Source organism: Phascolarctos cinereus, unplaced genomic scaffold (assembly GCF_003287225.1).
Source record: "Phascolarctos cinereus isolate Bilbo 61053 unplaced genomic scaffold, phaCin_HiC Scaffold_4;HRSCAF=312, whole genome shotgun sequence".
Taxonomy (NCBI): Eukaryota; Metazoa; Chordata; class Mammalia; order Diprotodontia; family Phascolarctidae; genus Phascolarctos; species Phascolarctos cinereus.
The window spans coordinates 181,891,642-181,912,470 of record NW_027555847.1 but is presented as its reverse complement, the minus strand read 5'-3'; the positions used below and the strand labels follow the sequence as shown (position 1 = coordinate 181,912,470).

Genomic DNA, 20,829 nt, shown 5'->3' with positions numbered 1-20,829 from the left:
AGCCTTTCATTGCAGCTGCTTATCAAACTAGTATTTTGAAAAATTGTTAATTTCTGCTCTTAGGCCTGTTTAGCTTTTTTCCCACTGTGCAGTAACTTAACTCTTTTCCTTCTCTTTTCTGCCTCTTCATCCCTCATATTCCCATGTTGAATTGGTCTTGTATTTGATTATGTGTGGTTAAGGATCTTATGCTTTTAACCAGAGAGTGTTTGATTAGTTTCAGAAGTGTAATGTCTTCAGTAATTAGCGTTTCCATTTCTATTTGCAGTCTTTCATGCCAGTAGCAGAAAGAGGGAGCAGAAATAAGTTTAACAGTTACTTCAGTTGCTGTAACTTCTTCCTTTTTTTCTAAATCTGCTACTCCCCATGAAATTCTCTTTTGTTAGTGATTTTAAAATACTAACATTGGTTTTTTTCAGTTAGCCATCTTGGCCTGAAAGGAATAAAAGGGATCAAAGCAACCTACAGATTAGATAATTATTCACCAAATTGTTGAAAGTTGATTGCACTTAATTTTGTTGTGATTCCAATTCCCTGTGTTTTTCTATTATCCACTTTGTATATAAGGCTAAACTTAGTAGTAATCTGGGAACCCTTACTGTTGTTGAAAGAGAGGATTCTTAAGGTGCAAAGGAGCCATTTTCTGTCAAATAGATTCCTAACCTGGTATGCATGAAATGTTTTTTTAAGTGTCAAGATAGTAGCCAACTTTGTTTTGTAGTATCAGAAATGCTATTTTAGATACAAGAATTCTTTGTACATATTGTTATAGAATCATGTATGATCCAGTGACACTGGCCACCTTACTGTTCATTGCACAAAGCATTCCATTTCCTGACTCTAACTGAGATTTTCCTGGAATGCTCACATGAGGAAATACAGAATAAATCCAAAGTAGTTAGGGAAGGGAGAGCATTACCAGCTGGGTAAGATCTGGAAAGGCTTTGTGTAAAAAGTGATGCTTGTGGTGGAAAATGCTATCCACAAAGAAGAAAGAACTATGGAGTTTGAATGCAGATCGAAGCATACTATTTGCTGTTTTTTTCTAATGTTGAGTTTTGTTTTCTCTTTCTGGTGGTTCCTCTTATTGGTTCTAATTCTTACTTACAACATCATTAATATGAAAATATGTTTAATAGGAATGTATACTTATAGCCTATATCAGATTACGTGCCATCTTGAGGAGGGAAGTGGGGAGGGAGGAAAGGAGAGAAAAATTTAAAACTCAAAAGCTTATGGAAGTGATTGTTGATAATTCAAAATAAATTAATTTTTAAAAAATAAAAAGTGATGCTTGAGCTGTTGTGTCATGAAGGAAGGGAGGGATTCTATGCGGTAGGAGTGCATTCTAGTCAGGGAGAGTTCCTGGTGCAAAGGCATTAAGGTGAGAGTTGGATCTTATGTATCAGAATAGAGAGAAGGCTGACTATAGAGTTTGGGAAAGGGGGAAATAATATGTAATGAATCTGGAAAGATAGCTTGGGGTCAATTTGTGAAGGGCTTTAAAGGTCCAGAGTTTATATTTTATCCTAGAAACAATAAAAAATTGTTGGAATTTATTGGATAGGGGAAATTTTTGTGGCACCTTCTAACCTCCTTGCTGCAAGCAAACAGGTAGTTTGCTGTCTTGATGGTACCCAAGTCCATACTCTGGCTACTAAGGTCCTTTTCTACTCTTCTCCCAGGGAACTATAGTGGAAAAGACGACTGTTCAGATCCAAAACAGAATTCATTATGTTTTTCCCCAAATCTAGCCCTCTTCCAAATTTCCCTGTTTTGAAGTGTTGAGAGCACCGTCAATCCTTCCAGTCACCCAAGTTTGCAACCTTGCTGTTACCTTTGACCTATTACTCTTCTTCAACCTGCATCTCCATTTCTTGCCAGATTTTGTTGATTCTATTTCCACAGCATCTCTAAGATCCATCCCCTTCTTTGCTTTTAATTACCTTTTCTTCAGATTCCTGTTACCTCTCTTGCCTCGACTGTTGCAGTAGCTTTCTAATGGATCTCTGTCTCAAGTTTCTTCCCTCTCCAGTCCATCCTCCACATAGCTTCTGAAGTGTTAATACTAAAGCACAGGTCTGACCATTGTCACTCCCCTTCTCAGTGAACTACAGAGATTGTCTTATCTCTAGGATCAAATACAAACTCTTGACTTGGAAGCTTTTCACAATTTGTCTCCAACCTAACTTTCCAACCAAATTGGTACTGGTCTTCCCATCATGACACTCCTTCCCCCATAGCTGTATCTTTGCATAAGTGATCTTCCATGTCGGGAATGCATTCCTTTCTTCACCTCCATCTTAGAATTTGTATTTCCTTCAAAACTCAGCTCAGGTAATAGTTTTTATGTGAAAACTTTCTTGATCTCACTAACCTAGTAGTTCCCTACCAAATTTATATGTATATGTGTGTACACATATATATCTGTATACACACGTAGATACATATTTGTGTGCAATATATGTGTGTTTATGTATATATGTGTGCCATTTTTCCTAAAAATATGGACACTTCTTGAGGGCAGAAACTTTTGTTTTGTCTCTAATTCCCTAGAACCTAACATATTGTATGAACTTGATGAATTGACAGGTCAGAAGTTCAAGTCCTGGTTCTCCAGCTTAATTGTGAGATCTTGGGCAAGTCATTTCTCTGTGAACCAGTAATATGAGGGCATTGGAATAAATCACAGGTGTCAGACATCTGAGGCCTACAATACTTCCAGATGTGGCCCAAGCCTGATTAAAATGTAATTGAGAAGTATTTGACAAAATAAGTAAAAATATGATAAAACATAGATTACATTTTAAAACTAAGTCAGTATGTAACCCAACAGGGATCCTCATGTGTAAGTTAGTGGCTCCTGTTTCTGTTTGAATTTGATGCTACTAGAATAAATGATCTTGATATTCCTTTTCATCTCCTAATGATTGTGTAGTCATAATCAGCATATCTATGCTGATACTGTACTTTTCTGCCAGTACTAGCTATATCCCAAGCCAACAAAGATCTTTGAGAAGCCTTGTCAGAAAAGTTCCCTGCTCACTTTTTAAAAAATTGTCTTCTCTCTTCTGCTGCTTATTTGCTTTGCTATGTCTGCTGTTTTTTGTGCTGTGAGGAAGGTTTTTTTAATTATTGTTGTTTAAAAAAACTAATTTGTCTATTATAGTATTCCTCTAAGATATGTACCTGGGTTTTCACAATGTTTTAGGAAGGAGAATCTCAATTATGATCAGTGATATTTAGAAAGAGAAATTTTTTGGTTCTGGTAGCTTGAGAAAAGTGTTAAAAGGAGGGACACTTTTTTGTTTGTTTGTTTGTTTTAAGCCATTTATGAATCATTATCATTATGAATGATCTGGCCTAATTTACAGAATCTGAAAAAGCCTGAATGTAGATAGAAAACACAACTGGTAAAGGGCTTGACACTTAGTGCAACTTAATTACCCATAGTTATAATGACTTATAGCTTTTTATCACTTTGTTTTATAATGCCTTATACATAGTAAATGCTTAATAAATGTTTGTTGAATTGAATATTCATTAAAATCACTTGTTTAAATTCATAAGGTGAGTAAGTGATGAGGTCAGGACTAAAACCAAGGTATTTTGATCTCCAAGTCCAATGTTTTTTCCATTACACCATGCTCCTATCCAGGACAGATGTCCAAATTAGAGAGCCTTTGCAAGGCACTTAACCTCTCTGAACTTCAGGTTCCACATCTGTAAAGGTGAATATTGGTACTTGAAAGACCCGCTCACAGTTTTGTTTTAAAGATCAAATGTAAATATAAAAGGCTATAAACATGTAAGCAGTTTTAAACGTTTTTCCTTATTAAACTGTGCCGTGGTGTATTCATCTGTTTAAAATCAAGAGGTGAGTTGAACAACTGAAATAACATCCCAGTCATGATGACTTTATGTTTATTTGAGTATCCTTAGGATATGTGGATTTATATTGACTGCTTTGATGGCATATCTATTAGAGGGCTGTTTTTGTTGTTGCATTTTTTTAAATCCTGAGATTCCTTAGACAAGGGGGAAATTATACCTAGTGAAAATCCTTTTTCAGTCTGTCTAAGAAACTGTGTTTTCACATTTGACTTTGGTTCTCCTTCCAGTAGTCAAATCTTACTACGATTTATGGGATAAAGATGGGAAATTTCAGGGCTTTTAACAGGAATTGTTTGAGTGAAATTGTTTAACAGGAATTGTTTGACAAAAAGAATTTTTAGAAAAAGAAACAATACTTTCTGACATGGAAAAAGAATATGCATTGGGAATGATGAGCTTTTACTTACTACTCTTTATTACAGTACCATCTCCAGAAACCATTTTGTCTCTTTTCACCACTCTTCCCTCATTCCCCCATTTTCTCTAGACAGTTGTTTAGTAATCGTTGCTGTTACATCCTTTTTATAAAAAAAAAAAAATGATGTGCTATATCTGTAGTACCCTTTCCTCAGAGATTACTGAGAATTTATTGAGAATTACTGAGAAATTACTGAAATTGTATAAATTTTATATTTTGTTTTCTTTGTATATATTATTTTCTTCTTGGTAGAATGTGAGCTCCATGAAGATTTTTGTCTTTGTATCTCCAGCCCTGTGCACAGTGTCTGGCATCTAGTAGACTTTAATAAATATTTGTTGAATGAATAAGTAGAAAATGTAGGAAAGTGTTCAGGGTTGGAGAATAGAGGTCCTGAGGAAATTCACATGGAACTAATAGCTGGAGCCATTGACCTTCCTATCTCAATTGGGACTTTGGGCAGGTTACTTCATCTTCCTAGGACTCAAGTTCCTCATCTGTAAAATGAGGGGATTGAATTATATGGTCTTATATGTCTCTCTTCCAGCCTTTCTATGAGCCTTTGACTAAATGAGGTCTCTCTAAAGGACTGAGGGTGGAGAAGAGAACCAAGGATCAACCTTTGGAGAACCTTTACATTTAAAGGTCGAAAGAATGAAGAGAGAAGGAATAAATAATTTTTTAAAAAATTCACCCTTCATTTCATTACTTTTAGACTATATAAAGTGCAATTCTTCTAGTATCTATTCTAATTTTTTGATTATTTCTCCCCCAACAAAGTTGAAGTTTGTTTTATCAAATTTTGTATGAGGTTTGTATTATCAAATACTAGGAAATTGCTCTGATTTCAATCTATGCCATAGATTGGTATGCTTTTAATTACTGAGTTTTTAAATGTTAGTAAGATAAATGGAGTATTATCTAACAAAGGCATTGATTTTTCTCCTTTTAAATTTGTTTATTATATAATAATAATATGTATTGTTATAATAAGAGGAAAATTAGAATGATCATCATACCCCCCAACAACTTAAAACCTGACATCTTGCTATTTTCTTCGAGTAGCTAGATTGCCATGTAAATATGTAGACATCATGTTGTGAAGCATTAAAAGAAAGAGAAGTTAAGTAGTAGCACTGTTCATTTCTAATGGAATTCTTCTTCTTTTTAGAATTGATAGATGTCACATGTACCCTGCTACTTCTAAACCCAGACTTTACCACTGCATGGAACGTGAGGTATGGCACCTGCATCAAGAGTTTGACCAGATTTCCGAAGTCACGTGAGCCCCAGGATTTTTTTTTTCTTAAATTCAAAATAAGTCAGCCATAGTGTTTTGCATAAATTTCCCCCTTTTGACCACTTTCTTTAGTGGTAACCAAGCACTAGAACACTGGCTTGCAGAATTTATTTATGGTTATCATGCCTTTATCTTATTTTATAAAACTGTTCTTGAAATAGAGTTGCCATTTTGCATTGAGATGTGTTTTATGTGTATTTTTATGCTATTTATAGTCTTAGGCAGGTCCTTACCTGTAAAATCAGGAAATTGGACTATGTGATTTTCTAAAATCCCTTAAGTTTTAAATCTTTATTACCCTATTTTTTCCTTTTCTTATAGTATGATGTAACTCATTAAATTTGATAATGATGTATTAATTGAGTTAATGTGGTGTAGTGGAAGGAGCATTGGACTAAGTTGGGAGACCTGAGTTCTCAGGCACCTTATGACCTGGAGCAAGTCACTGTACCTGTCAACTTCAGTTTTCTCATCTGTAAATAAGGGAGTTGAACAAGGTGATCGCCAAGGATATTTTTACCTTTACAATTCTGTGATTTTCTTTAACTGTTGCAGTAATCAACAGTTTAAATATAGGCAGGTAGGTACTTATCTAAAGGAAGATCTGTCAGATCTTGAAATAACTAGAATAATACCTTAATGAAATCATTTCTGTGCTGAGAAGTTGTAAGGTCCATGTGAAGCAAGTTTTTTTTTTCCTACCTTGCCTCTTAGCTAGCTAAATTTATAAACAGAGTTTATTGATCTAAGAGGAAAAGACAGCAAGGATTAGCTGTCACGCCATTGTCTGTGGATAGTCTGTAAAAACAAAATGCTCTTGAAAGGAATAGTCAGTGAATCCTATTCATTAGTGCTGCAGTTTTTAAAAAATAGTTTTATGCAGGACAGTTACTGATTTTAAAAAGTGGAATTGATGACCCTGGGCAAGTCACTGAACTCTAATGCCTAGCCAGAAAAAACAAAACAAAACCAAAAGTGGAATTGAGCATTAATGTTTTTCTTTGAAAAAGAAAGTCATTTTTCTCCATTTATCAGTGGAATTATAGAAATGCTCATAGATTTTAGAGAGGAAAATTCTTGTCTTATTTAGAGTCTAGTTCTGTATCTGTTTATGCATTATAGAGAAATGAATCAGGTTGCAGGCTAAAAATGTTATACTGACATGGAATCTACTTTAGTTTTCCTTATTAAAAGATATTATTAATCTTTTCTTCAAAGGGGGTATCATAAAGATTACATGAGGGATCATTTAAACTCAGTAGAGAAAAAAGTTGTTTAAATACAGAATTAATTGGGAGGGCTGTTTTGTAGCACTAAATTTTATTCTCTAAAGAAACAGAATTGGTTAGAATTTTTATTTTATTGATTTATTTTATTGGCATATGAGTTTAAAATTTTGCTTTGTTACTAAGACCTTATTTCCATCATTCATAGGCACTCATCGGAGAATAACATGCAATTCTGTAGTGCAGGGCCCAAGCAGTACTTGATTAATAACTGGCTTTCTTCTGGGTGTAGTAAAGGTAGTTATGTAGGTGAGTTTGGAAAGGATGACTGACCAGAAAAACCAGTGACCCCTATTTTTGTACTGTCTCCTGTCTCCATCAAAGTATTCTTAGTGAACCGTGATTCTGAATGAATCCTCCTTAGTTTGTGAATGGAACAGAAAGTTGTAGTAGAGAAGTTATAACATAGATATGAGTCACACCTTCACTGTGTATAAGTTCAGAAGGATCCGAAAGAGCCTGAAGTGGGAAGAGAATTCTGAAGCTTATGCAGGGTCAAAACCAGGAATCATAATGAGTATAAGAGAAACTAATGAGAAGCAAACCCTGGAGTTCAGGTAGCATTAGTGTGGCACCTGGCTAGTGATAGGTGTCTAGTTAAAGAGTGATCTCAGTTTGCAGCCCACTGTTGGTCTGTGAGTATATGTGTATTTTATATGTAGTCAGCCCCATCCAAAGTCTTCTAAAATTTCTTCAGTGTGAGATCCCCCCAGCTATCACCTATCATTGGTATCCCTGGCCATAGTCAAATGCACACATCAGACAGTGTATGCCAGTTAACTGAGGTTTTATAGTAAATATATAGTGGTGAAACACTCCACTTATAAACATTAGCCTGTTTGAGAGGCAGTGTGGTATAGTAGAAAGAACACTGGACTTTGTCTTAGCTCGTGCACATAGAAACTATGGACTAGGCATATCATTCCGTTTCCTCATCTGTAATCTGGAAATAATGCTTGCATTACTTTTCCATTACTATTACATCTAGAAAGTAACTTCACTACTTCCAAAAATCCATCATTTCATTAATGTGGATACCTTCTTCACTGGCACAGTTCATAGTCCCTCCTCACCTTAGGATTTAGTTTCATGAGTTTTGTGGCCCTCCCCCCAAAAAAAATTGATTTTAACTGGTCATTCACCTTCTGTTAATGTGCCTCTTTCAACTAAGGCTTTTTCTTGGATAATAGTCCATCACCAAGCCAGTACTTGAAGTCTTTCCAACTTAGTAAGACCTGCCAGTACTTACTGGCATAAACTTTGAAAACCCTAGGTTACCTTTACACCACAGCATGGCATTGGAACAGGGTTTTTGTGAAGGGAAAAAGAATTTGAGGGAGGTAAAGGTAGAAAGGAAGAAGCAAAATGTGACAAGAAGAAAGGACTTTACAAACTGTAATAAATGAATGCTAATTTTTAAAGGCATGAGAATATGCTTTTGATCATTGTGATATTGAGAGGGTGCTACTATTGTTAATTTTTTTTAATGGGGTAGTTCATTTCATTCTGAGCGTGCATTATGTCCATTGCAGTTTTTCAGCAGGAAGATTGCAATGATGGTTTTGTTGTTTCGTTTTTTATAGGAAAGAGCTAATCCTATCTGGCACTTTAAATCCAATTAAAGACTTGCATCTGGGAAAACTGGCCTTAACTAAGTTTCCAAAGAGTCCAGAAACATGGATTCACAGGTCTGACTAAGTTAAGATCCAAGTACTTTTATTCTTGCTGTGTAAGGGATGGATGGAAAGGGAAATAGAAACCCAGCTACTATTGGGCTTAGCAACTTGGGCTGTTCAAATACATCTGGCTGAAATGTGGTCTTATATAAAGTGGGTTTATATAACAAGTGTATGGACACTGAAAGAAATGCAGCTTTCCCACAGTGGGAGATTTTACTAGGGCTTATCCAGACCCAGGAAATGCTATCAGATTAATTTTTTTTTAATTAGGCAAGTAATCTTGTTCTCCTCTTATTAATATAACTTGGTCTGGATTCCTGTTTAGACTCTATAGGAACACAAGAGGAATGTAAGATAAAAAAAAGCTTTTAGGGAATAGCCAGATTGGCTGACTTTCCTTAGAACTAATTACTTCAATGCTAATTATGTTTTCAGTGTCCATATTTCTTGTTACTTGAGAAATAAAGTAAAATCAAGTAAAAGATTATCTGTTATGATAGACCATATAATATTCAGGTATATCAAACTATATTTTTTCTGGCAATATATAATTTTTAGGATTTCTATAGGGTAGTGATATAAACAGAATAGTGTATTTTATGGTGGATGTTTGTATTCGTGTTCTAATATACAGTTTATAATTTCCACATGCAAAAAAAGTGATATTTATGAAGATGTATAATTTTCCAGATATTATGGGCCAAGGATAGAAGTGTAGTATTGCCAGAACTTTTAGAAAATAGAAAACCCTAGGGGATTTATCTGAAATTGATTCAGATGAAAAACATGCTTAAGTTTCTTTTTTTTTTTGTATAATTGTACAGATGTTTAAAAAAAGAAAGCAGTGTGTATCAAAATGAATGTTCTTTGCTACTTGGCTTTTTAAACCTTTCCCATATCTCACAAAATACAGCCATCTTTTTCCTTGACAGCTGAGTGCTATGCACTTTATTCTTTCATTAATGAATTCCAGTTTATACAAAAGCAATGTCTTCCAGCTTCATATTTGCCTATTACGCTCTTCTTTCACTTTGCTTAACTATTATAATTCTTTTCCATGTCCACAAAATAACTAACTTAAAATGTGTAACTTACTAATAATAGTAGTTGCCAGGAGAGACAATTAGCAAATTGGATATAAAAGATATACATTTGGGAGTTATCTGCTTAGGTAAAGAAACATCGGTGTACCCTGAGGAAGATGGGAGGTGCATATGCCGGACAAGCCAAACCATTGTCACCAATTCCCCTCAAGCTCTTGTGGAGACAACCCAGCATTCTAAGCCCAAAGGCCTTGGGAATAGCAGTGCCTCACGGACCATTGTCCTCGCTTCTAGCCTGTTCCCCTCAGTAGTCATGGAGGGGAGTAGCCCTTGTCAATAATAGTCCTATCATTTTTGCCAACACCTACACCAGCCACTGACCAACTGCTAACATCAGTCAGAATAGCAATATCCCCAGATCATTTACCCTGATTCTAGCTCAGCCCTTAAGCCATCCTCTAGGGGAGCAACTCCAAGGGGCCATCCCTCCCTTCCAGCTGCCATTACCAGGGCAGGCAAGCCAGTGTAGTAGAAACAGCAAGACAGCTTGAGACAAGAAGCATCATGGTCCAGGCAGGTCAAACCACCACCTCATGCCACGTTCCCTGAGACTCTCATGTAGACAGATCCAATATCTTGAGCCTCAGAACTCTGGGAATAGTGGCATCCTGTCAGACCACTGACCCTACATCCAGCTCAGCCCCAAAGCCACCACAGATCATATGAGCCCTTGTGGAGATAACACTTGACAACTTCCTCTACCCATGTTTCAGTCACTGCCTTCTCAGCAGCCTAATGAAGACCTGGAAAAGAAAGTTTTCTCCACCATGGAATTGACATTAAAGAAGATGTATTTCCATGTTCTTTACCACGAGGCTTTTCCCTCTAATTTGCTGAGCAACCTTCTATATGTGTCGTCTTTCTTTAATGCCATGTGAACTTTTTGAAAGCAGAAACTCTTTATTTTTTATTTGTATCCCCAGGGATTCCCACAGTATTTTACATATAGCAAGCACTTTCTTATTTAGTCAGTCATACACATATAGGGGTCCTAGGAACATGTGTCTTCATAATGTTCTGCTTTAGGGGTCCATAATGTGAATATGATAAAGTGGCTTAATGGTGAGTTTAATAATGAGAGATGAGACTAAGTGCCCTAAATTCTCTCAGCGTAATAATAAAAGAGAAGTTATGGATTTGGGAGTGGAAGGTTGTTTTGAAAGGGTAGGCAGAGCTGAGGATGCCAGAATTGAAGAGATAGGAGCATTTCCAGAATAAAGGCATGGAGCTAGAGGGCACAGAGGCACATTCTTAGGTTTTAGAATCCTGGGCATCTGCGTATTTTTTCCTGTCTCAAATTTCCCCACTCTTTTTCACCTCTAGGGCAGAATCTAAGCCTATTGGCAGGTGTCCGTAAGGAAATACTTTGGAGGAGAACTGTCCTAATTTGTATTGCCACTGTTCTACCCCAGGTTTTATAGGTAACCTATGATTAGCTTTGCAAATTAAACCCCTCAGATTTTTTCGACCTAGATGCTTTCATTCTTTCCTGTAAGAAAGAGAAAATGGTACAGTGGAAAGAGCACTACTTCTGGAGTGAGAGGACCTAGGTCCAAATTCTGCCTGTCACTTCACTCACTCATGTTAAGCATTGGAAAAGTTAGTTAACATCTCTGGGTCTCTGTTTCCTCATTAGTAAAAGGAGTAACTGCAGTAAATGGTATCTTAATACCCCTTTCAGCTTTAGTTCTTTGATTCTCTGAACTTAGAGATACACTTTCCACCTAGTAGTGTAGTCAGCATGTGGTGGTTGACCGAACTGTTAAGTGGGGAGCATGAAATAATCAACAATCCTGCCACTAGAACTCAGGTTACATCCATTTATTAGTTTTGCTGAATTTCTTTAAAAAGGCTAGATTTTTAATGCTGGACAAGTACTGACAAGTTCCTTGGTTTAAACATAGCAAAATGTAATTCCTTGCTAAATTCTCTATCCATTTGTGTACCTAAGGATAAGAAATTTTAGCCTGAAAGAACAGTTCATTTTAGAAGACATTGAAAATATCAACTAATTAGATACACCTTTTCAGTAACTATCTTTTGGGAAAGGAAAGTTTGTTAACACAGATTTTAAGTAGAAAAGAGATATCTTTGTGGGCAAGATCAAAGGAAAACATGTTAAACCTTCTGGACGATTTAATTAATGATATCTATTTTCCTGTGTACTTATATATAATAAGATAGGACAGGTTAGAAATTGTGTTTAATGTAGTCAATTATGGACAGCTTTCTCTCCTTTTAAAAATATCTAGCAGGATATATATACTAAGTAGGAACAAAGGGAGTGGATAGTGTGTGACATGTAGGCAGATATAAGCTCCTTCCCAGTACCTCTCTCCTCTTAGTGCACGATTCAGCCATTTTCCTACCTGTTTTTATTACTTATTCTGAAAAATATTCACAATTTTTGTGGAATTAATGACATTTTATGAATTCTTGAAAGGTATACTAGCATGTAATATAAACAATAGCTGTGTTTTTGTTCATTTGAAAAAGTTTTGAATGCAGGATCAGTAATGGGTTTGTATGTTTATTGTCCAAGCCTAGCTAAGTGTAGATAGGCTCAGCACCAGAAGGTTGGCCATCCAGTGATGATTTTTCTTTTCCAGACATTAAAGTCTCGAAGGGAGAGCAGTATTGATGCTGACAAAATCATAGGTTCTTCAAGTATCAAAGTATAAATGGTTTAATTTCTTTTTCTGCTATCTTGATAAATTAGTATCCACAAAAAAAAAATTCCTACTTTCTTCCCACCCCCAACTCTCTGGCTTAATTTCTTCTACACTTTCCTCCTTTATGCATTTGTCCAGGCGATGGGTGCTACAACAACTAATTCAGGAAAACTCCTTACCCACTTTTGTGAAGAAAGAGAACTTAGCAACATTTCCCACAGAAAGAGTACAACGAATAGTGCAAGAGGAGGTTGAGGTCTGTGGTGAAGCTGCTGGGAGATACCCAAGTAACTACAATGCCTGGTCTCATCGCATCTGGGTCTTGCAACACTTGGCAAAGTTGGATATCAAGGTATGTCAGTTATTTTGGCCAGAATGCTTTTGTTTTAAATCTTGTAATATCAGCTAGTCGAGAGAGAGAGAGAGCTTTAAGATAGTAAAGTAGAGGAACTAATGTCCCAGTAGCCCTGAGAGAGTTGGTGCAGCTGCTGTCTTCCAAGGATCAGTAAAGCAGGGATGTTATAAGGCTTTGCTGAGTTCTTTGGTAGTGTAGCTTTTTTTTTTCTTTTTTCTTTCTTTTTTTGTTTGTTTGTTTTTAGGAAGCGGGGTTAAGTGACTTGCCCAGGGTCACACAGCTAGTAAGTGTTATGTATCTGAGGTCACATTTGAACTCAGGTCCTCCTGACTCCAGGGCTGGAGCTCTATCTACTACACACCTAGCTGCCCCGGTAGTATAGCTTTTGTCCTGTTAGACTAATATAGATAAAGAAAAGGCAGGTTTAATTGATCTTTTGGCTGGGAGGTGAAAATCTGTGTGTGCTGTCTTTGGCCATAAATAATAATGGGTTGTGTACCTCTATAGAATCTAGCATTCTAATGCCTTGATGTTTTCTGTGTGTACTGAGCTTATTGTCTGCCCCATCTTATGTGTTTAACTCCACCTACTATGTAGTAATACATTCCTTGTACATTATGACAACTTCAAATAAATATTTTGTATGCTAAAATTAAAGTGGTCATGTACCTCTTTTTGAGGAGTCTTCCATAATTGGAAATGGAAGTGGAGGTATGTATAGATGGAGCTCCATCCTTGGAAATGAGAGCCAACAAGGCAAAGATCAAAGTACCTCTGTTGTCTTTTTCATTCTCAGTATTGGGGCAGGAGTGGGGGGGTCAGTGAGGAAAGGGGGAACACTGCGAATGTTTTTCTCTTTTGGAAGCCCAGTCTTCTCCCTCTTCTGTCTAAATCTCTCCACAAATCTACATTTGTGATGGACATGAAACAATTTTTTCCTAATAGTACTTGTCCTTCATTCCCTGAATGTAGTGTGTGTTGTATTGAATGGATTCTTCCTACTTTATATAAGATTGTACATCTGGATGTACTGTTTATCCAGGTGATGGGCGCTATAAAAACTAATTTGGGAAAACTTTGCCCACTTTTGTGAAGAAAGAGAATCGACTACATTTCCCACAGAAAGAGTACAGTGAATAGTACAAGAGGAGATCAGGGTCTGGGGGGAAGTTGCTGGGAAGTATGAGCTGGAGGGAACTCAAGAGGCCACCTAGCCCAGCCCACTCACTTTACAGAAAGGAAATAGGGACCCAAGGGGGTTAAGTGACCTACTCAGGGTTCCATAAGCAGTAAGCGTTAGAGGTGACATAGAAATTTGGGGATAAATTGAGATAACCCGTTTGTCCTCTTAGCTCTTTTGAATTGTAGGGAAGTTTTTCTTGCCATTCCTAGGGCCTTCTCATGGGGCAAAATGTGAAAGGGAATAGAGGGCATCTACTTTGTATGTAAGAAGAAGTAAGTCCCTGACATTTTTTTAATGTTTTCTCAGGTGCTAAGTAGCATCAGCTTCTTTGTTGTGCTGACATATTGACCTTTCCCAGTTGTTATGCCTACTTCTACATTATTTCATCATTACTAGCATTATGGCTGCCCTAGCCGTCCTTTAAATTTTTTTTCACCTTTTTCAAGGAAGAGACCTATTATTGCCAACTAAGAGGTCTACAGAACACTTTTTTTAATCATTTTATCCATTTTAGGATGCCACCCTGAGCACAGCAAAAATTACTGTAGTTTAAAAATAAAACTGAAGGGAAATATCACAGACATCAAGCAGTTTCTTTCCACCAGTATTCCACAGTCAAAGGTTGATGCTATATATCTATCTTGTTTTTAATAAATTTTTACTTATTTCATTAAATATTTCCCAATTACATGTAAAGATATTTTTAACATTCATTTTTAAAATTTTTGAGTTCCAAATTGTCTCCTTCCCTTCTGCTCCTTGAGAAGGCAAACAATATGATATTGATTATATATGTGGTGTTACGCAAAACTAATTTCCATATTAGCCATTTTGCAAAAGAAAACACCTGGTATATCTTTTAAAAACACACATCATCACCAAACTCAGAGAGATGAAAATGATATGAGAAAGGAGAAAAGTTTGATTTGCAGTCTACCTGCTATCCTAGTAAGCCCTTGCTCTGCCTTTTTTCACTTGGGAGCACAGTGGGACAAAAGCTGCATTGCCTTTTTCACATAAGTAGTTTGTGTGCATGTGAGACAACCTTAAAAGTAATGAATAAGAACACACGTTTGCCTCTCAGTGGCAGGGAATATTTTTAAAAGATGCACGCTCTTGTGATTTTTGAAATTGTTTTTTCTTCATACATATGTAAAGTAACCAATATTAGGTGTTTAAATTTGCTGATTTAAATGCACCTAAAGACATTCTATATGACTAAGGAGGACTACTCCAGACTTCATAGTGGCAGAAACAAAAATTCCTCATAATGTAATTATGAGGTGACTTCTGGGAACTAGCTTCAGTGGCATTCAGAAGATGGAGGGAAGTGCAAGGGCGTGGGAGAAGAAGGATGGAGTAGGAGTATTTTGGGACATAGGGGAGAAAGAAGGTGGCATGAAAGAAATGTGTGGCCCATTGGGAATTCTTATCAAGAAAGAAGACGTGTCTCTTCTCTTATTTTGGAGAGGGGTGGAGGAAGTACCTTTTCACTAGTTGTCTCCTGTACTTGGAATGCTCCTCCTCCTCACCTCTATCTTATGACTTCCTGGCTTCTTTTAAGCCTCTGCTCACATCCTGTTTGTGCAGGAGAGCTCACCGCTATGTCAAATGTCTTCTCTTTGAGATTAACTTCCATCTGCACCACATAGATCTTTCGTGTACAGTTACTTGTTTGCATGTTATTGCATTCATTAGAATGTGAGCTCCTTGAGGGTAGAGACCTTGATTTGACCTTTCTTTGTATCCCCAGCACTTAGCACAGTGCTTGGCACATAGTAAGTGCTTAATAAATCCATACTGACTTACTTAGGATTTAAACCAGTGCTGTACTCTATTCAAATTTGGTTTTGTCAACTAGTTCTTGGCTTGTGTAGTGTTTTTATAAAGTATCATTTGAGGGCAGTTCACATTCTCTGTTGTTGTGTTCTTCAAAAATATTGTGTCTTGGGGGCAGCTAGGTGGCGCAGTAGATAGAGTACTGGCCCTGGATTCAGGAGGACCTGAGTTCAAATCTGGCCTCAGACACATAACACTTACTAGCTGTGTGGCCCTGGGCAAGTCACTTAACCCCATTGCCTAGCCAAAAAAAAAAATGTGTCTCTCAAAACATTAAGGTTGAATATTTTAACCAGAAACCAAAAAGGTAGTTCCATTATTTTTCTGTTTATTTGCTTATTTGTAATGTTTTAGTGATGTTGTGTGTGTGTGTGTTTAACACCAAAATCATATATTAATGACCCACAGTCCAGAGCCCTTTCTCATGACAAAGAAAACCAGATAAGCAAAACAAACCCACTCAGTGAACATGTTTAGCAGAGCATTTAGTATTTGCACATATATAGTTTACCCACCTAAGAAGAAATATGTAAGATGATGTTTGTTAGTAAAGAAGATTATGACAGTGAATTAATTAATGCCAAATCTATGTATACACATGCACAGTAAAGAGTAGAATTTATTCACTTAAATCAGATCCCCCCCAGTACTTTGGTGTGAACTATCCAGAGCGTTATCCATAATTAGGCCTTCTTTAAGGCCTCAATTCTAAATTTGTCAGGGGGAGGGGGGGTGAAATCAAAGCAACAAATGTCAGTTAAGCACCTGCTCTGTGCCAGACACAGATAGTAGCTCACATTTACATAGTATTTTATGAATTACAAAAAGTCCTTGAACGCATTTTACAAGTAGAGAAAGACATGCTCAAAGAGGCTAAGAGACTTGGCTAAGGTCAATATCTGAGCCTGTATTTCAGTGCAAATCTGTTTAAGGTCCAGTACTCTTTCCAGTGTTCCACACTGCCTCCCTATTAAACTCTTTGGTCCTTGTCTAGATAGGAATGGAGGACTAAGCAAATAGAAAGAATGGGAACGGAATTAGGGAGTGTAGCTTTTATGGTCTGTTAAACTTTTGGAACCTATTTTGCCCTCACATTATATTTTAAGAACGTAACGTTGACATAATATACAATGTGTTCCCTCTTACCTGATATGGTTGGCAAATTATACTCTCTGGTTAATGGAACATGGTGATTAATAAATAATTGCTATATATGCTACAAATGGATTATCAAATTTCATAGGATTAGAAAATAAGGTATTCACTGAACATTGAAACTGTATTAAGCGTAGTTTTTTGTTAAATTCAGAGGACACTATAGGTAATCATTTTGAATATCGTACTGTATATATACAGATAATAATTCACTATGGTAATTATAGCAAAATCTACATAATGTAAGACAAAAAATAAATGCTAGTTTAGGTCTGTCTTAGAATTTCTGCTTTTCAGGCTTTGTAGGCCAAGAATTCACCTGTTTTCTCTCCAAAATTAATCTAAAATCTTGCCAAATCTAGACACAGTTCCATTTTAATCTTCCCTGCCTTGCTATAATTCAAACAAAGCACTATTTCAGTAAGCACACACATTTAGGTGAATGAGTTAGAGGTCTCTGTGCCAGGCTATCTGCACAGATCACAACTTTGACGTGTAGTAGCAGTCATGTTCCCATATTCATGAAGGTCTACAGGTTGAGGATCACAGATTTGGAGTCAGAAGGGACCTCAGGAGATAAGCTGATTCTGGCCCTTTCGCTGTATAAGTGAGCCTCAGCAAGCTTGGATGTGGAGTGACTTGTCCAAAGTCTTGCAAGTAGGAGGTAGCAGAGCAGGCATTTCATAATGCTCCTTCCAAAAACATCACTACAGCTGTTTAAGTTGTATTAAGAGGGGGATCATTTTGGTTTACCTAATTTCATATAACAGCATAGGTGATAAGCTGTTGACATTCAGTGGATAATAGATTTAGAATTGGAAAGGACAAAGGCTATTAATAAGTCCAACCCTCTCATTTGACAGGTGAGAAAACTGAGGCACAGAGAGGTTAAATAACTAGCCTTGACCCAAACCTGGGTCAAGAATTTGCAGTTCTCAGACTAGGAGGATAATGAGCAGACCTTGAATTAATACATTCCAGAAAGCGAGAATAATTCTCCATATTCTTATTTTTAAAAAAACTAAGAACTATTTATGGGTGCTAATAATATACTACATCATCTCTCTATATTTTTATGTGTTTTCTAAAACCAAAGCTAGAAAATAAATTCTGGGAGAATGAAATTTTTTTTATGTATTAGAAATTTTACTTATGTGGTCACTAGTAAAACTTTTTGAGCTATATGTATGTGTACATATTGAAGTAAAGTACGCTTACATATTAAAGTAAAAAATTCAGTGTATGCTGTTGCCCTCTACCAGCTTCTCACTGTGTTATAGAAGTGACTTTCAGTACTCAATAACCATGCTAGTATAGTGTGAGCCCTGACAAGTCCAGCCAGGCTGAAATTTCAGGTATGGACCCAGCAATGTACTATGTGTTTTTTGTCTGAGGACTGGGCTTCAAGTCCAGAGAAACTTACGACCAAAAGATTAGCTATTAGGCGATGAATTTTTTTGGACGTGACGATTCATTGGTGTTACAGGGATACCATCTGTATTGGTAGAAGCTGTATTTAACAGCAGTGAAAACACGCATTGCTAAAATAATGAAGTACATGCATTTATACATGGCATTATTGAGGCCAAAGTCATGAGATTCAGTCTCTGTGGAAGGTAGATGATTGTGCTGAACCTCTGTGTTGCAAATTACTCACCACAATCTTCCTTAGTAGTATTAGAAAAAAAATTCAAAGCACATTTTTACTTCTGACAGTGATTAGCAGCAGCGTCTTTGTGTAGTATTTTTTTTCTCTCAATCTAGAGACTAAAAGAAATTAGGCTAGATCTTGAAATAAATAATTTCAGTAAATGAAAATATAGTATCAGTACCCAGTTCCTTAATGCTACAAATTTTTAAAGCTCTATGAAATAGCTTGTAAATATATCGTCATCCTGCAGTAGAGGTTCTGTAGCTCTGAAGATTATTTTAAAATGTCTGTAAGAATGCTTATTTTCTGATATATAAGAGAGCTTTGTAGAAATTTAATGGGTTTCTCTTTTAAATACAACTTTCATCTTTTTTTTATCATCTGATATTACTGAGAGCAAGCATCATTGTTTTTTCTCTTACTAATTTTTTTGGGGGGGCTTAGTGACTTTTTTATTCTTAATACTCCCCCTTTTTTATTTTAAATAATTTATTTGTTTTTAGTTTTCAGCATTCACTTCCATAAGATTTTGAGTTTTAAATTTTCTCCCCCTTCTTCTCCCCCCTCCCCAAGATGGCATGTAATCTGATATAGGCTCTACTTATACATTCATATTAAGCATATTTTCACATTAGTCATGATGTATAGAAGAATTAGAACTAATGGGAAGAACTTCTAGAAAGAAGAAATAAAACAAAACAACAAAAGAAAAGGAGAGCAAATAGTATGCTTCTATCTGCATTCACACTCCATAGTTCTTTCTCTGGATGTGGATAGCATTTTCTATCATCAGTCTTTTGCAATTATCTTAGATCACGGCATTGCTAGGAAGAGTTAAGTCTATCTCACAGGCTGTTACTGTGTACAGTGTTCTCCTGGTTCTACTCATTTCACTCAGCATCAGTTCGTTCAGCTCTTTGCAGGTTTTTCTAAGGTTTGCCTGCTCATCATTTCTTATAGCACAATAGTATTCTATTACATTCATATACCACATCTTGTTCAGTCGTTCCCCAATTGATGGGCATCCCCTCAATTTCCAGTTCTTTGCCACCACCAAAAGAGCTGCTATGAATATTTTTGTACGTGTGAGTCCTTTTCCCATTTTTATGGTCTCTTTGACACCCCCCTTTTTTTAAGAGAAATGTTGTGTCCAGATTATGCCTTAGACCCCTACTTTACATTTAATCCCTGCCTTTTTCAGTTTCTTTCTTTATAAAAGAAAATAATTGTCTGACTTTATATAAGCTTTTCCACAAAGGTCCATACCAGGGGTGGCCACATTAGGCCCTCGAGTGCAGCCCTCTGACTGAATCCAAATCCTGTTTGTTTTGTGAAGTTTGGATTCAGTCAAAAGGCTGCACTTGAGGACCTAGAGGGCCACATGTGGCCTCAAGGCCATAGGTTCCCCACCGCTGGCTCTATACTCTATACTTTTAAATAATTAAAGATTCTTCTGTAGCACATGCCCATGCATTCATGGAAGAATAATGTGATAGGCATTTTTGTTTTCAGTTTGAGAAATCCTATTTTTTAAGTCAGTTAAATTGAGATTGTCACAAACCTTTTTAATTCATTTACTAATTGTTTTGGAGGAGAAAATACTAATAAAAATTTGTTGGTTTTTTTTTTCCACTTCATTTAAGCATATACCAAGAAGGGAGTTAGTTATCTGGGTTTTTCTTGTTGAATAAATTCCTTTCATACAAGAGTATTCAACCTACATGAAAAGACAAAACCAGAAAAAGCTGCTAGGTTACAGCTGAGCTGTCCTTTGAATTAGTTATTCCACAAATGTACTGATTTTAAAATTGGCTTTCTTTAGGAGTAAGTGTTCTTTTGCTTACTTATTTTCAAGTTGATTGGTTGCAGGAATGGTCTTACTTTCCTAAGAGAATAGCCATCTGTGACATCTGAAACAAGCTCATGTGAATAATAATTATTCCTCTAAAATGAAGCATTTTTTTAGTGTGTATTCCAGCTAAAACTGTTCTGAGTTCCTATGGTTTTTTATTCTATGTACTAGTCATTTGGTCTTTATATCATTTGTTAACTGTTCATTTGTGTATATCTTGTCTCTGTTACCCACAGAGCTCTTAGCTCTGTTCCTTATTGATAGTGTAGAGCTACTCAATGAATTTTTTATTTATGCCCATTCGTAGGTAAGTACCTGAGAAATTGCTAGGTAAACCTAAAGAAATTTTTATTTTGTCGCATCAAAATTTTCCCCCATCTTCAATGAAATTAGGAGCCATAGTTCTCAATATTATCTGTACTCTGGTATTATTTGTTTTTTA

At 36.3% G+C, this 20,829-nt stretch overlaps 1 protein-coding gene across 3 annotated transcripts in view; it reads left to right on the top strand.

Annotated features, from left to right (window-relative positions):
* PTAR1 (protein prenyltransferase alpha subunit repeat containing 1) overlaps nucleotides 1-20,829 on the top strand; it is a 52,278-nt gene that overhangs the window by 17,042 nt on the left and 14,407 nt on the right. Inside the window, exons 3-5 of one of the 3 annotated variants that reach the window (XM_021001795.2) lie at nucleotides 5,484-5,550; nucleotides 8,482-8,586; nucleotides 12,491-12,704. In XM_021001795.2, coding sequence (XP_020857454.1) covers nucleotides 5,484-5,550; nucleotides 8,482-8,586; nucleotides 12,491-12,704 — 386 coding nt within the window. Of the gene's footprint in view, nucleotides 1-5,483; nucleotides 5,595-8,481; nucleotides 8,587-12,490; nucleotides 12,705-20,829 lie in introns of all 3 variants that reach the window. The other 2 variants (XM_078152812.1, XM_078152811.1) reach the window with 2 other exon arrangements.